This window comes from Notechis scutatus, chromosome 3 (genome assembly GCF_049901735.1).
Source record: "Notechis scutatus isolate UNSWTSFEM ecotype Mainland chromosome 3, rNotScu1.2, whole genome shotgun sequence".
In the NCBI taxonomy this organism is placed as follows: Eukaryota; Metazoa; Chordata; class Lepidosauria; order Squamata; family Elapidae; genus Notechis; species Notechis scutatus.
The window spans coordinates 181770932-181783644 of record NC_142011.1 but is presented as its reverse complement, the minus strand read 5'-3'; the positions used below and the strand labels follow the sequence as shown (position 1 = coordinate 181783644).

The 12713-nt window shown below is 35.2% G+C and overlaps 1 protein-coding gene across 2 annotated transcripts in view; it reads right to left on the bottom strand.

Moving 5' to 3' along the window:
- Window positions 1-1812: 1812 nt before the first annotated feature.
- Window positions 1813-12713, bottom strand: part of RIPK2 (receptor interacting serine/threonine kinase 2) — a 28587-nt gene continuing 17686 nt past the window's right edge. The window contains exons 5-11 of one of the 2 annotated variants that reach the window (XM_087961978.1): window positions 11772-11821; window positions 11253-11435; window positions 7705-7790; window positions 6860-6955; window positions 5571-5655; window positions 3686-3838; window positions 1813-2416 (exon numbers count right to left, since the gene is read on the bottom strand). In XM_087961978.1, coding sequence (XP_087818104.1) covers window positions 2076-2416; window positions 3686-3838; window positions 5571-5655; window positions 6860-6955; window positions 7705-7790; window positions 11253-11435; window positions 11772-11821 — 994 coding nt within the window. In that variant the 3' untranslated portion in view covers window positions 1813-2075. The remainder of the gene's footprint in view (window positions 2417-3685; window positions 3839-5570; window positions 5656-6859; window positions 6956-7704; window positions 7791-11252; window positions 11436-11771; window positions 11822-12713) is intronic. The other variant, XM_026691126.2, reaches the window with a different exon arrangement.

Sequence of the window (12713 nt, the reverse complement as noted above, 5' to 3'; positions counted from 1 at the left end):
CCGCAATTGGCCCACGGGCCGCAAGAATGAGACCTCTGTTCTAGATACATAGAAACAGAATTATGGAGTTGAAATCATTTAATTCATCCTTCAGCCACAATTTGCATTTGTATAAGGAACTGTTGTTTGAATCCTACCAGTTAGATGTGAATTAAGATTCTATAAATTAAAAAAAAACTTGGTTACTAAAGAACATTATGTGGTCTCTCTTCAGCCATAGCTCTTCTATTCCATCAAACTATATTTAGCAGAATCTTTGGTGGCTTAACTGGATAAGGGAACTTCAAAGGCATTTGTTTACATGATAAATCAGGAATTAACTATATGATTTGGGGGGGGGGGGGATTCCTTTGAGTCAAAATGATTCCTGGCCACTACCTGGACAGATCCCTGTAGTTTTATTGGCCAGAATTCTGAAGTGAATTGCCACTCTCTTTCCCAGGGCTGTAAGAGTAATTGACTCAAGGTCACCAAGTTGATTCTGTGGCCAAGGCGGAGCTACAACTAGACAATCACTCTCCCTTTTTCTAGCCCAACATCTAAACCACTACTCCATACTGGTTTTATATGATTCATACATATTTTACATGCTATAATCTATCCTTGTCCCATTTACCATATAGGTGGACAACTTGGAAGAATCCTTTCCTCTTTTTAGAAGATGCCATTGTCCTCCCCTCTCACTTCTTAACAGAATTAAACTACTAGAGTATGGAATGCAACTTCATTTTATAAAGAGGAGGCTGTCAGGATTCAGGCAGTTATTCCAATTAAATCATGAGCCTCGAGCCACACTCCCAAAACTAAAAAAGATTTATTTGAAGGTAACATTCTACTTCTGGCATTTACCTGGGTGTAGCCAACTCTGAGTTACGTAATTCACTGTCACCCTTGATCCTACTTTCCCCCCCACCCCTCTGGGTGTATCATCCAATGAAAAATGTCCATAGCCAAGAGTTATCAATCATGCTCTCCAATTAGATTTTTTCATGGCAGAAGCTTCAATCATCTAATCAGTGTTTGAAAAAAATATGAATGGAATGTACTTTCAATTCCACACTGCTACCTGCTCTTTGAAACTCCCTCCCCCTTCTTTCTGTTGTCAACTATAAAACATGTATACAAAATGTTTTACGAGTTGACAGAGGCATTGTGAGGTAAAACCTCATTCACACTTGTCTGGTTCCCTTCTATTCCTCAGTGTCTTTAAAGTGTTTCTTCTTGAAGCAGAAGTGGTTGTTATAGCCACCTTGTCACACCTACTTTTGAGTTTAGGTATACTGAATTGCTTTCCATCTTAGCAAAGTATTAATGAATAATTTGAGCTATAATCAATGGGGCCCATATAGATCTTTTCTAAATTCCAGCACAATCCATTTGTACAAGGTTCTACTCTTTGGGGGAATTAATGTTCTTACGCCCTGGGCCAGGCAAATCTGGGCTTGAGATGTTCTTTGAAGATCATGAACAGAGAACATGCCCCTTTCAATAATAACTTACAGACTGCTCTCCCCCACCCCCCCATTTTACAAAGCTGCAAAACGGTAGTGAGTGCATTCCAAAATACATCTGGGGTTTGTTACATTAGTCTGGTCAATATTCGGCATAGCCAAATAGAGCATGCATATTTTGCTACAAAGCACATGTTCAAAGACAAGCAAATTCATGTATAAGTGGTTCCTATTCCTATAGAATACTTTATAAAGGGTAGTGTTTTAGAACAATCCTATTAATTCACTAACCCAGTAATCCTTCCCGATTTAAAAACAGATTTGATCGACAGAATGCTTCAAAAAAACAGGAAGCCCTACGGAGTTGCCTATTCTTTTGTATTTTATATCCTTTGTATAATTTGTATTATCTTTTTAATAATTCCACAAAATACAAATTTATTCAGTGAGGAAAGACCAAGTGTGTTGTTATTTTTAAAAATGGTAAGAACATTTGTGTAATACTTTCATTTGCCAGATGCCCTCTCCCTCAGCAAGCAAACTAGGACCCTCAGTTTAGAACCATGCAGCAGAAACATAAAGAGGTACTTCAGAAATAGGAATCCAGATTGCAAGTCCTGACATTTACAGATGCAAAGAAGTGCTCCTGGATGCAGGAGGTATATTTGGATAAGGCTGAAGCCCCATCTGTCGATTATCTTTCAGTTTTTGCACTATAATTCTAGCGACTTCTTCTCCTTGACTGTCAGTAGTATCAAGCAGTTGCCTGACTCTTGAGGTTCTTGTAGGTCTGGTGTTAACGAGTTCATAATCCTCTTTCATGATTAAATCCTTGGAGACAAGGGCATCTAAACACTGGTTAATGCAAGTCTCGGTCATCTGATGGACAATATCCTCTCTTTTAGTTTGGATCCAATTATGAGCTACAGCAGAATCTTGTGACTGCATAGTCCTGAATATAAAGTCTAATATAGAGAAGAAGCAAAAAAATAAAATAAAAATAAAATCTGACTCAGTCCTAAAATAAAAATAACATCAAACTACACAGAGCAACTTAAGAGAACAGAGCATTTCCTAATTTTTTTAGTATGATACTTCAAAAATAAAACTGTGTCTTTTCACCGTTATTAAAATAAAAGCTGTATTCTCCCATTATTTCCTATATGCCAGCTTTTCCTTCAGCAGATCTTTAATTGTGTTATCTACCTTTTTATCGTATCTGGACACACAACCATTGCTTTTGTTAGATAAAGATGATGAGCATTTATGATCACTTGAAGGTGAAAGATGCTAAGGCAGACCACACACATTGTTGCAGTGTGAAAATTCCCAAAGTTTAGACTAACATTTCTATTTTGTTGTTTTACCTAAATATTAGGGTCACCTAAAGCATTTGGAGACTGTTGTTCGGGTATTAAGCACATAGTATGTTTCAAAAATCAGTGTGTCCCACTTTGTGGTTTTCTCCAACGAAAGAGACAATCCTAGCAGAAATATGTCCACATGTTCCAGAAAAAACTGCCTTCTATAATGTACTTCCAAATGTTTTGTATAACATAGCTTACAGAAAGGCTTTTTTTTTCTGATTGGTTAAGTTTCTTTTATATGTCCACTTCATTTTTATTATACTCATTTTGTTCTAAATACTGTTTTAAGGAACACATTTTAAATGTTACTTAATGTTGTAAATCAAGATATCAAAAGATTAATTATAATCCTCATTCCAAAGTGCGTAGCTGGAGATTTTCAATCATCCAGATCATGGTTGTCCCAAAGGTGCTTGTTCAAGAGCTGAAGTAGCTTCTTGGATGAGAAGCGAAATGTCTTCAAAGTAAAATCAAAAAGTCCAGTTGCCTCTTGAAAAAGCACCTTTGGTTACAATCCTCATTGTTTAAAACAATCACAAATTCTGCAGTGACATGTAGCTCTCTTCAAAAGTTTCACCTTCTATATACTTTCCATTTTCTTTTACATTCTTAAACTGGGTATAAGCTGAAATCATAAAATGATTAATAGTTACAGTATATCACTATCTGAAGAATTTTATTTCTGATCAAGAAAAAAAAATAGTTTTCTTTTTATAAATGCCTCCCCAAAATAACTCTTGCAAATATGTAAAAGAGAATAATGCATGCACATTGGTGAAAATTGTGTTGTTATTTCTAGAGATCTGATCTAGCTTTATAATAAAACAAATTGACCAAGAGTAGGGTTCAAAACTCTCAGCTGCATACCTGGATTAGCTCCTGATATCTGTAGCAAGCCTGGAATGGAATTTGATGAATTAGAACTATCTGTGTTAGATGAGGAACTTTGTTGAGATACGCAAGACTGAGTAATCTGGGAGTGTGGGACATAACTGATCAGCGAGTGTGGTTCATCCTTAACTATCACAAAAGAAAAGTATCTCATTAATTTAAAAAAGTAAAAATAAAAACAAAGCACAAAAAAACCCCAGAACCAGTCCGTCATTTACCTACAATTTACCTACCATCCCAGCCATGCTGCACCACACCAAATGGCTGCACCACAATCAGTAGATTGATTTTTCTTTCTTTCTTTTGGTTCCTCTCATTATCCCAACAAAAAAAGTTATTTTTATAAACCTAAAAGCACTTTTGTTCTCCTGAAATATAATCTGGTATCTTCCAAACATGTTGCACTGTACAGTACGGCTGTTGATAGTATAGTTGGCAGTGCTACTCATAGATGAGACCAGCTGCAGCCCAATGGGTTGCAATCAAATTCACAAATCAGAAAGACAGGATAGAAGGAAGGACAAATGGATTGAAAAAGAAAGCAGGGAGATCAAAACCAGAACAAAATGCAAAACCATGATGTGATTGTTATTTATAGCTGCAACCAAATTTGTGATTTCTTGTTGGTATATTTTTTTTTTGCTAGAAAACCAAATGTTGCATCTTGACATAGTGAGACTGAACTTCCTTTTAATTCTACAGATCTAAGATAAAACTATCTTTTATTACACAAATTTATTTTTATTTAAAACAATAGAGTAGAAATCTATATATCTATCCACATAATACTTTAGGAAGAACACTGATTATTGTAGAATACAGATAGTCCTCAACATGATCACAATTGAACCCAAAATTTCTGAGGGTAAGTGAAGCATTTGTTAAGTGAATTTCACCCCATTTTACAACCTTGTCACAACTGTTAAGTGAATCACTGCAGATGTTCAAATAGTAACATTGTTGTTATGTGAATCTAGTTTCCCCATTGACTTTGCTTGTCAGAAGGTCATAAAAAGTGAGCACATGATCCCAGGACACTGCAACCATCATAAATATGGCTCAGTTGCCAAGTGTCTGAATTTTAATCACATCACCATGTGGATGCTGCAAAGGTTCTAAGTGTGAAAAATGGTCTTAAGTCACTTTTTTCAATGACATTGTAACTTTGAACGGTCACCAAATGAACTATTTAATTCGAGGACCACTTGAACCAGTCTTGTCCACTTGTACAAATCTTATCCTGGATAGTATGCTATTGGCTCAACTCTCTTTTGGTCCAATCTGTTAACAACATTCTGTGAACCAGAGAGACACTATCTAATTATGCTGTACTCATAAGAGTTGAGGGCAGTGTTGGGATGCTGCCGGTTAGTTGCAACAATCAGCTGGCCCTGCTCACCCGCCCCATCCTGTCCTATATTTTTCAGCTCAGATGATTTGCGTGGCACAGTGGATTTCCGCACCTCAGCTTTTTACTTACCGGGGCTGCCCTAGAAGTTAAGCTGTAGAGGTCAAAATTGGTGATTTTTGAATGCTGCCTGTGAAGAAGAAGTCATTAAACCAGTTGCAGCCCACCACTGGCTGAGGGGTCCTTGGTGCTCTCTGAGCTTGTTTTTTTTTTTCTTGCAGATGGTTCATTACCCAAACTAAGTAAAATCATCAGTATTAGTCTGAAGACTCTAGCACTGATAACGTTGCCTACTTTGGGTAATGATACGCCTTTAAGAAAACAACCAAGCTGAGAAAACACAAGGACCCGTCATTTGAACCCTGAGCTGCAAACATTCTCCTTTATTGTTATCCATAAGAGGATTATGTAATTTGCCAATGATCAAACTGCAATTGTGTGAAGAGGACATACCATCTGAAAGGAGGTTGCATGGTTTTGATATATTTTGGGGAACACTTGATGGATAAGATTGATCATCTTGGGATGAACAGGAATTCTGGAAAGAACAGAATCACATGGAATAGAGATTTTTGGTTTAATTTTTTCAATTGGTAAAATTTAGCAAACAAGTACAATGAACCCAAAATGAATTGGTGATTATGCTAGATATACAGTATTTAAAGCCTTACTTACATGTCAGTAATTAAAATAAACATACACACACAAAGAAAAACCTACAATAAAATGATAAAAAGAAATCGTATTTCCATTTTACAGAGTTATTTGCTCTTCTCCAAAGGTCTGTGGTGTTTCTCTGTAATTTCCCCAATGAGAAAAGCCATTTTTCCTTTTAAATATTTCTAGGAAGGATGCTATTTCTTAAATGTGGTACAAATTCCCATTGTACAATCTGTCCCAAATTAGACAGGTAACGCAGCAGGCAGCCTAACACCACTTGATATGGTGTAAAGTTTCTCCCCACCCTCTTCCCGAAGAAAACTTTAAAAAAGTGTTTTTGGCTATTTGATCTTTCAAGGATGAGCCCTTCCAAAGTTCAGAAATTTTCACACAGGCATTTTCCAAACCCTTTTTGGAGGTTAAACAGCATACAGAGTATCAGCTACTGACTGACTGAAATGACTCTCAGTGTTAGATATTTTTCAATGTCTTCAACAGAGGAATGTATTAGACATGCAAATATTATATAGTTTCTGACTGTAAATGCTAGAAGATTTGTTTATTTCAAGGAGGACAACAGTGGTCTGAAGACACCTCTCCATGCCTAGATTTAATCCCAGTTTTACCTTTTGGAATCTATTCTTTTTAAAATTCATACCTGTTGTGTGGCATTCAAACATGAAGCAGGCATCCCTCTGTATCATAGTATGATAAGCAGGGACCATGTTGGGCATTTGCCATTTATCAGAGCTTATCTCCTGCCTTGGTGGTGGTGCTGGGTGTCTATGAATATGCTAATTTATAGGTGTGCCTATGATTAACATAGTATAAAGTTGTTAGCTATCCCCTGAAAGAACCTCAACATAGGCCCGAAATGCTGAAATCCTTGGCAAAGAGCTCATTGTTTAGCTCATCATAAACCTTTGCATCACTGGATGAAACATGTTTCAACCCAATATAGTTTACAAATGATATAATCATGTATTTTTTCTGACTCTCTACAAAACTGAGCACTAATCTTTGGCAAAAAATAGTTTAACCATATTAAGATGTTTATGATAATAATAGAAAAAATGTTTTACCTCTTGTATACTAGTGTTCAGTGGTATATTTAAAGACATTGATTCATCATTGGATATCTTGTTAGGCAAATGAACACAACTCCACTCATAGTGTTCCTGAAGGAGACATTGGCATAAAACAAAACGGTATTATGAAATCGAAGCATAATTATGAGACAAAATACCCAAGAATCCTGCATCTGAGTAAGGGTATGTGGGAGAGCACAATTTGGGACATGTGCTCACTCACGTACAGCCAACTGCTTGCAAAGATTTTTATTGTTTAACACAGCAATACATAAATTTATTTTATAAATAAACTATAATTTATAATTTTTATATTATATAAATATATTGAAATATAACAAAAATAAACAATACATAAAGAAATGGACAGGATGTCTATGGAGATTCTCAGTCATCTAGGTCACAGTTGTCCCAAAGGTGCTTTTTCAAGAGGCAACTGGACTTTCTGGTTTTTCTTTGAAGATGTTTTGCTTCTCATCCAAGAAGATTCTGAGGTTTCTTGGATGAGAAGCAAAATGTCTTCAAAGAAAAACAAGAAAGTCACGTTGCCTCTTGAAAAAGCATCTTTGGGACAAATAGACAGTATATCTCTTTAGCTAAACATGCTTACAGTTCTATCTGTAATCAGGTACCCCAACAGGGTAGTTTTCTGATTATAAATATCTCCATGGTCTTATGATCCCATAAGCTCCCATATATCTTAGTATATAATTCAGACTGGGCAAGCGAACATCTGCATATGGTTAATAGTATGAGAATTCCAACTTCAGATACATGGATATCCACTTTCTTTTGGGGAATAATTTCTATTCATAATAGATTATAATATGAGCACTTACTTTGGCCCTCTTTAAATCTATTACTGCTTCAAGCATAGGTATCTCTTCAAAGGTCCTCATCACAGATTCAAGATCTATTAAGCACCCTAAACAAAGATACTCACTATTAGGTCTCTTAACAGAAAGTTTAAATTATGGAAATTACATTCCTGAAAAATATTTTAAAGCATACTCTCTAAGGCCAATTTGAAGGATGTCAAAACCAACTATTCCTGGATAAAACTAGATAGTAATACATCCTATATATCCAACAGATAGGGAACAATTAATGTCTATTAGTTGTTTGACATTTTAACACAATTACCCTAAGAGATTTGGACTCCAGAAAGCCTTAATGTTCTCCCAGGCCTTAGGGTAGGATGAATTGAATTCCTTGTTAGATATGTTATATATTATTGTGTTAAACAGTCACACAGATTTGCCATTTTGCTTATTTTTCTTACGGAGTGCTTTATTTATTTATCATTTATCTTATTATTTTGCTTATCTTACTGTGTTTGTTTGTTTTTAATATTGTGAGTTGACATGTTACATAAGTAAACAGTGTGTATATTCCGCTTGGAACATTGCTTTCAGGTTCACCAAACTTTACTAAAATTTGGTATTAACAGAATTACAATCCCAGCCATGTTGTGTCCCCTATCTCTCCCTCCCCACTCCTTCCCCAGTCCAATTGAACAGGATGAACCTATAACCTGCCAGACCCCACCTGTGTGAACTGTATCATCATCTTGAAGATTTTCACAAATAAGGTAAAATGAATTTCCATCATACAAGCAGTCCTAGAGGCAACATGAAGGCATTCCAAAGATAGTGCACTGGATGATCACAGTGGCAACTATAGCTTGTTTTCTCTTCCTTCATCCTCCATTTCTTCAAGCTTACTCTGTTTAGATATTCTTGTGAGAATAGGAATATTGCATTGCATGTCTTGGAACTGTAGTGTTAACATTATTTCACATAATTACTATGTTAGTGAGCACTTAATGCTGGTTAAAATTAAGTATGTTCCGATAAACTTATATTACAATGTAATAATGCATTATTTCAGATACTACATGAACTAAACTGAAATTATTGCATGGACCTTGCTTATAACCGATTCAGACTAAGGTGACTTAACATAGAAGTTAAGAAATCAAATGTTTTTGATTTCAAAACTTTCCAGAAAAATGTCCTGTCATATCATATTCTGAAACCTGCTTACTCAAACAAAGAAAATGTTGGCAAGAGATTTAAATCTCTTAAATCTTAAGAAATTCACCAAATTATTATTATTATTTACTTTCACCAAAACTGAACAAAAAACAAGGTTAAGGCTTCTGATGTTATAATTTAAAAGATGACTTTTAGAGTTTTCCCTCTTAATAAAAAAAAAAAAGAAAAAAATACTGAATGAAGACACCAAATCACAATCTACAATCTTGGTATGATTTTGAGTGCCTTTCAGTACTGAATAACTGGCATGCATAGTTTGCTGACCACCGTCTGATAGCCAGAACAGGAACCAGGAAATATCAGGGTTAAGAATTTGCATGCAACAAACATATAACATGCTTTAGGCATGGTGCAGAGTATGGGAAGAATCATGTTGACATGTTCACTCTTTTCAGTCATTCCAGTGAAATTGGATAATCAGGCTACAATACAGAAGCAACCCTCCCATTCAAACACATGTTTTTACATTCAAGAACAGATTTTTACACTTTAGGTGCCTAAAACCAAGGGCCCAGATCATACAGACAGCTCTATTTCTATTCATACAATTGCAGAAAGCCTCTCAATCAGCTAAATGCATGAAAATTGGGAAGAGAAGAAAACCAAGGTTCCATTTTTCATCAATTTGGAATGCCTATACATATGCAGGTGAATGCCTGGAGGGTGTGAGAACCTCCCTAATACACTGGAAATATGTATTATCTGCTGCTTTTTTTTAATTGTCAAGAAAAGTCCATCTTTCAAGCTATTCTTTGCTATTCTATAAATAGAAATACTGAGCAAAACTGAGTATTCATATAAAAATTGTTCTAGCCTTTTCTAAGTCTAGAATACTGACACTAGAACTTTTCTGACTTGTATGCCAATATAAAATACATGAATATAAGTAGTCCTCAATTTACAATCAGCTGCTTAGCAACTGTTGAAGTAATGACCGACCCGAAAAAGGGACTTATGACTTGGATGTGAAATAAAAGTTAGTCACACGATTGAACTTCGAGCACTCAACAACACGGTTGCATTTACGGCCATTACTGGAGCATCATTTGCAGTTGCATTTTACAATGGTTTTACTGAAAACTGGAACTTGCTTCCAGATTTTGGCAAAACTGCACCCATAGTGAACCTTTGTTTCCTTAATGACTGCTGCAAAAAAGTCAAATGAATGACTCTTTTTATGACCACTGCGATATATCATTGTCATCAGCAGACTCCATTATGGTTGTATGTTAAGGACTACCTTTACCCAAGGAAGTAACCAGATTGCTTTCTATGTATTCACCCTATTTAAATTTAAATATTAAAAAATTATATAAATTGACTATGATAATATAGTATTAGTTGTGACATCAATGGCTTCCTGAATCCATACCAGATATCTGATTAGTACAAATGTATCCATTATTATTGGATTGGTGTGTTACTGTCTGGGTTGTTCTAAAGCACTAACTAAACAATTTTACAAACGAACCATCATAAAATTAGCCACAGACTTCTGCATAGATGAACAGTTCTGCATAGCAGGGCTGTGCAGAGACAGCAGCCACATGGGACTTGCTAAGATCTGATTGCTTTAAAGGTTCAAGAAGAGGTCCTTCACTCATGCTCACATGCTTGGAGAATTACCGTTTTTATTCCTCCATGTCTAGCAACTGTCTCAGTTTTGCAATTCAGCTGTAAAATGGGAAAAAGAGTAACCATAACCCCACTGATGGTTTAAAAAGGCACAAGGAAGACTTGCTTGACTGAGCAACTTTCAATGAATTGATAATCTCAAAACTTCTTCTGCAATTGAATCACAAAATAAATACAGGGCTACCTATTAGGTGGACATTTCCCCTTAGTCAACAGGCCTGTACAGGATTACAATGTTTAAGGGGAAAAGGTGCTTCAGGATTTTATTGGTCATGGACCAAGCATTGGCCCACAACATGTATTTTTGTCTGCTTGGGATGGAAAGTGTGGCCATGTGACTCCAGGAAAAAGCACAGCTGCTTTAACAAGGTGTTGGCTAATGTTCCACCAAAGCGTCTTTGTCCATTGAATCCAGCCAACTGGTGGTGATGGGAAAGACCTACCTAGCAGGTAGCCCTATTTTTATAATGGTAAAATAAAGCTTAAAGGCTAATGCAAATTATACTTAATAACTTTAATATACAAATAAAAGCAATCCCAAGTAATACCTGAGATGCTTCCAGCCGTTGAACAGTCTTGAACATTGTGTTCTAGTGTGGCTTTTCCTCAATAGAGTTGATAGGGAAGCAAGAGAAGCACTTCAGCAAGTGCAACAAATATACAACAGCAGAGTGTAGCCAGAGCTTCTGAATTACCTGTCATATAGAGAAACTTACTTGAAAAAGATGGTCTTTCCTCTGGATTGGGTGCCCAAGCAGATTCCATTAAAGACACCACCAATTCTCGGTAAGGGATATCAAGGGGCAAAGTCTCTTCCCCAACATCTGGACGCTTCCCTTGTGACATGCTAAACATAATTTGCAAGTAATGTATAACGTCTGCAAAAGTCAATACATGCATGTCTTAGAAATATATATGTGTATTTCTTCCAATTTTAGAAATTGAAACACAAGTAGTAAATTCATATTTTAAATAATATTGTGATCTAACCTAATTTAGAAATTTTAAATGCAAAATAATTATCCTGCCCTTCCTACCAATATTCTGCAATATGTGGTATTTTTATTACAATACAAAAGTATAATACAATATAAGCTTAAGACAAAGGGGAAACAATGGTCTTTAAAAATACTGTTCTACATTAATCTAAATTTTAACAGGTTATTCTAACTCAGCTATTTTTTAACAGAATTAGATAAAGACAAAAATCTGACCTTCGAATGGTTTTTTTCTTGACATCACTTCCCACATAATAATGGCATAACTATTACAAACAAAAATGCATCTTAGTATGTATTTTGATATTAGCTATTTTTCCCTAAGGCAAAATAATCTCAGTAAAATGAAAATATCCCAGTTACTCTTGTTTTGTGGGAAATCTACGTCCCAATCCAACAACAAAGCAAGGATATTAGTATTTGAAATATTCTCAGTGACTAGTTGGGACAAATACCTTTGGTATCTTAAAAACACAGTAATTTCTTTTTATATTCAACATTTGTGTAAATAAATAAATAAATAAATACATACATACACACACACAGACACACACACATATATATACATACATAAAATAGACCTATTACACCTAATACAAATACAAGGATACTTTTTCAAATGTTATTTAAATATTAATTATATCAATTGCATTCTTGTATCAGTATATCCCTCACCTACTAGAAATTAAATAGAGTACATTTTAGATTTCCATGCTAATTCTATTCTTATGTAGCCATAAAAGAAACTTTGGAAGATATCACATCTATTTTTTATTGAATACATCCCCTTTTTGTATAAATTTAGCAAAACATCCTTCCAAACAAGATATGGCATCTTAAAATCAGAAGCTGACTTTTTTCAAGAACATGTGATTAAGATGAACATACATCCAAATGCCTAGGATTAAGCTTTTCTTTATTTAAAATGGAAGCAATGTTTTTGAAAATATGCAGGAAACTGTATTGAAAGAGAACATAAAGCAGTTCTGTCAGCAAATCAGAGGTTATTTGATAGCTGGATGTAGTCTTTGGATATGTATCATTGTTTGTTGCTAATATAATAGTAATAGATGCATAATAGAATTCTTTATTGGCCAAGTGTAATTGGACACACAAGGAATTTGTCTTGGTGCAAATGCTCTCAGTGTACATAAAAAA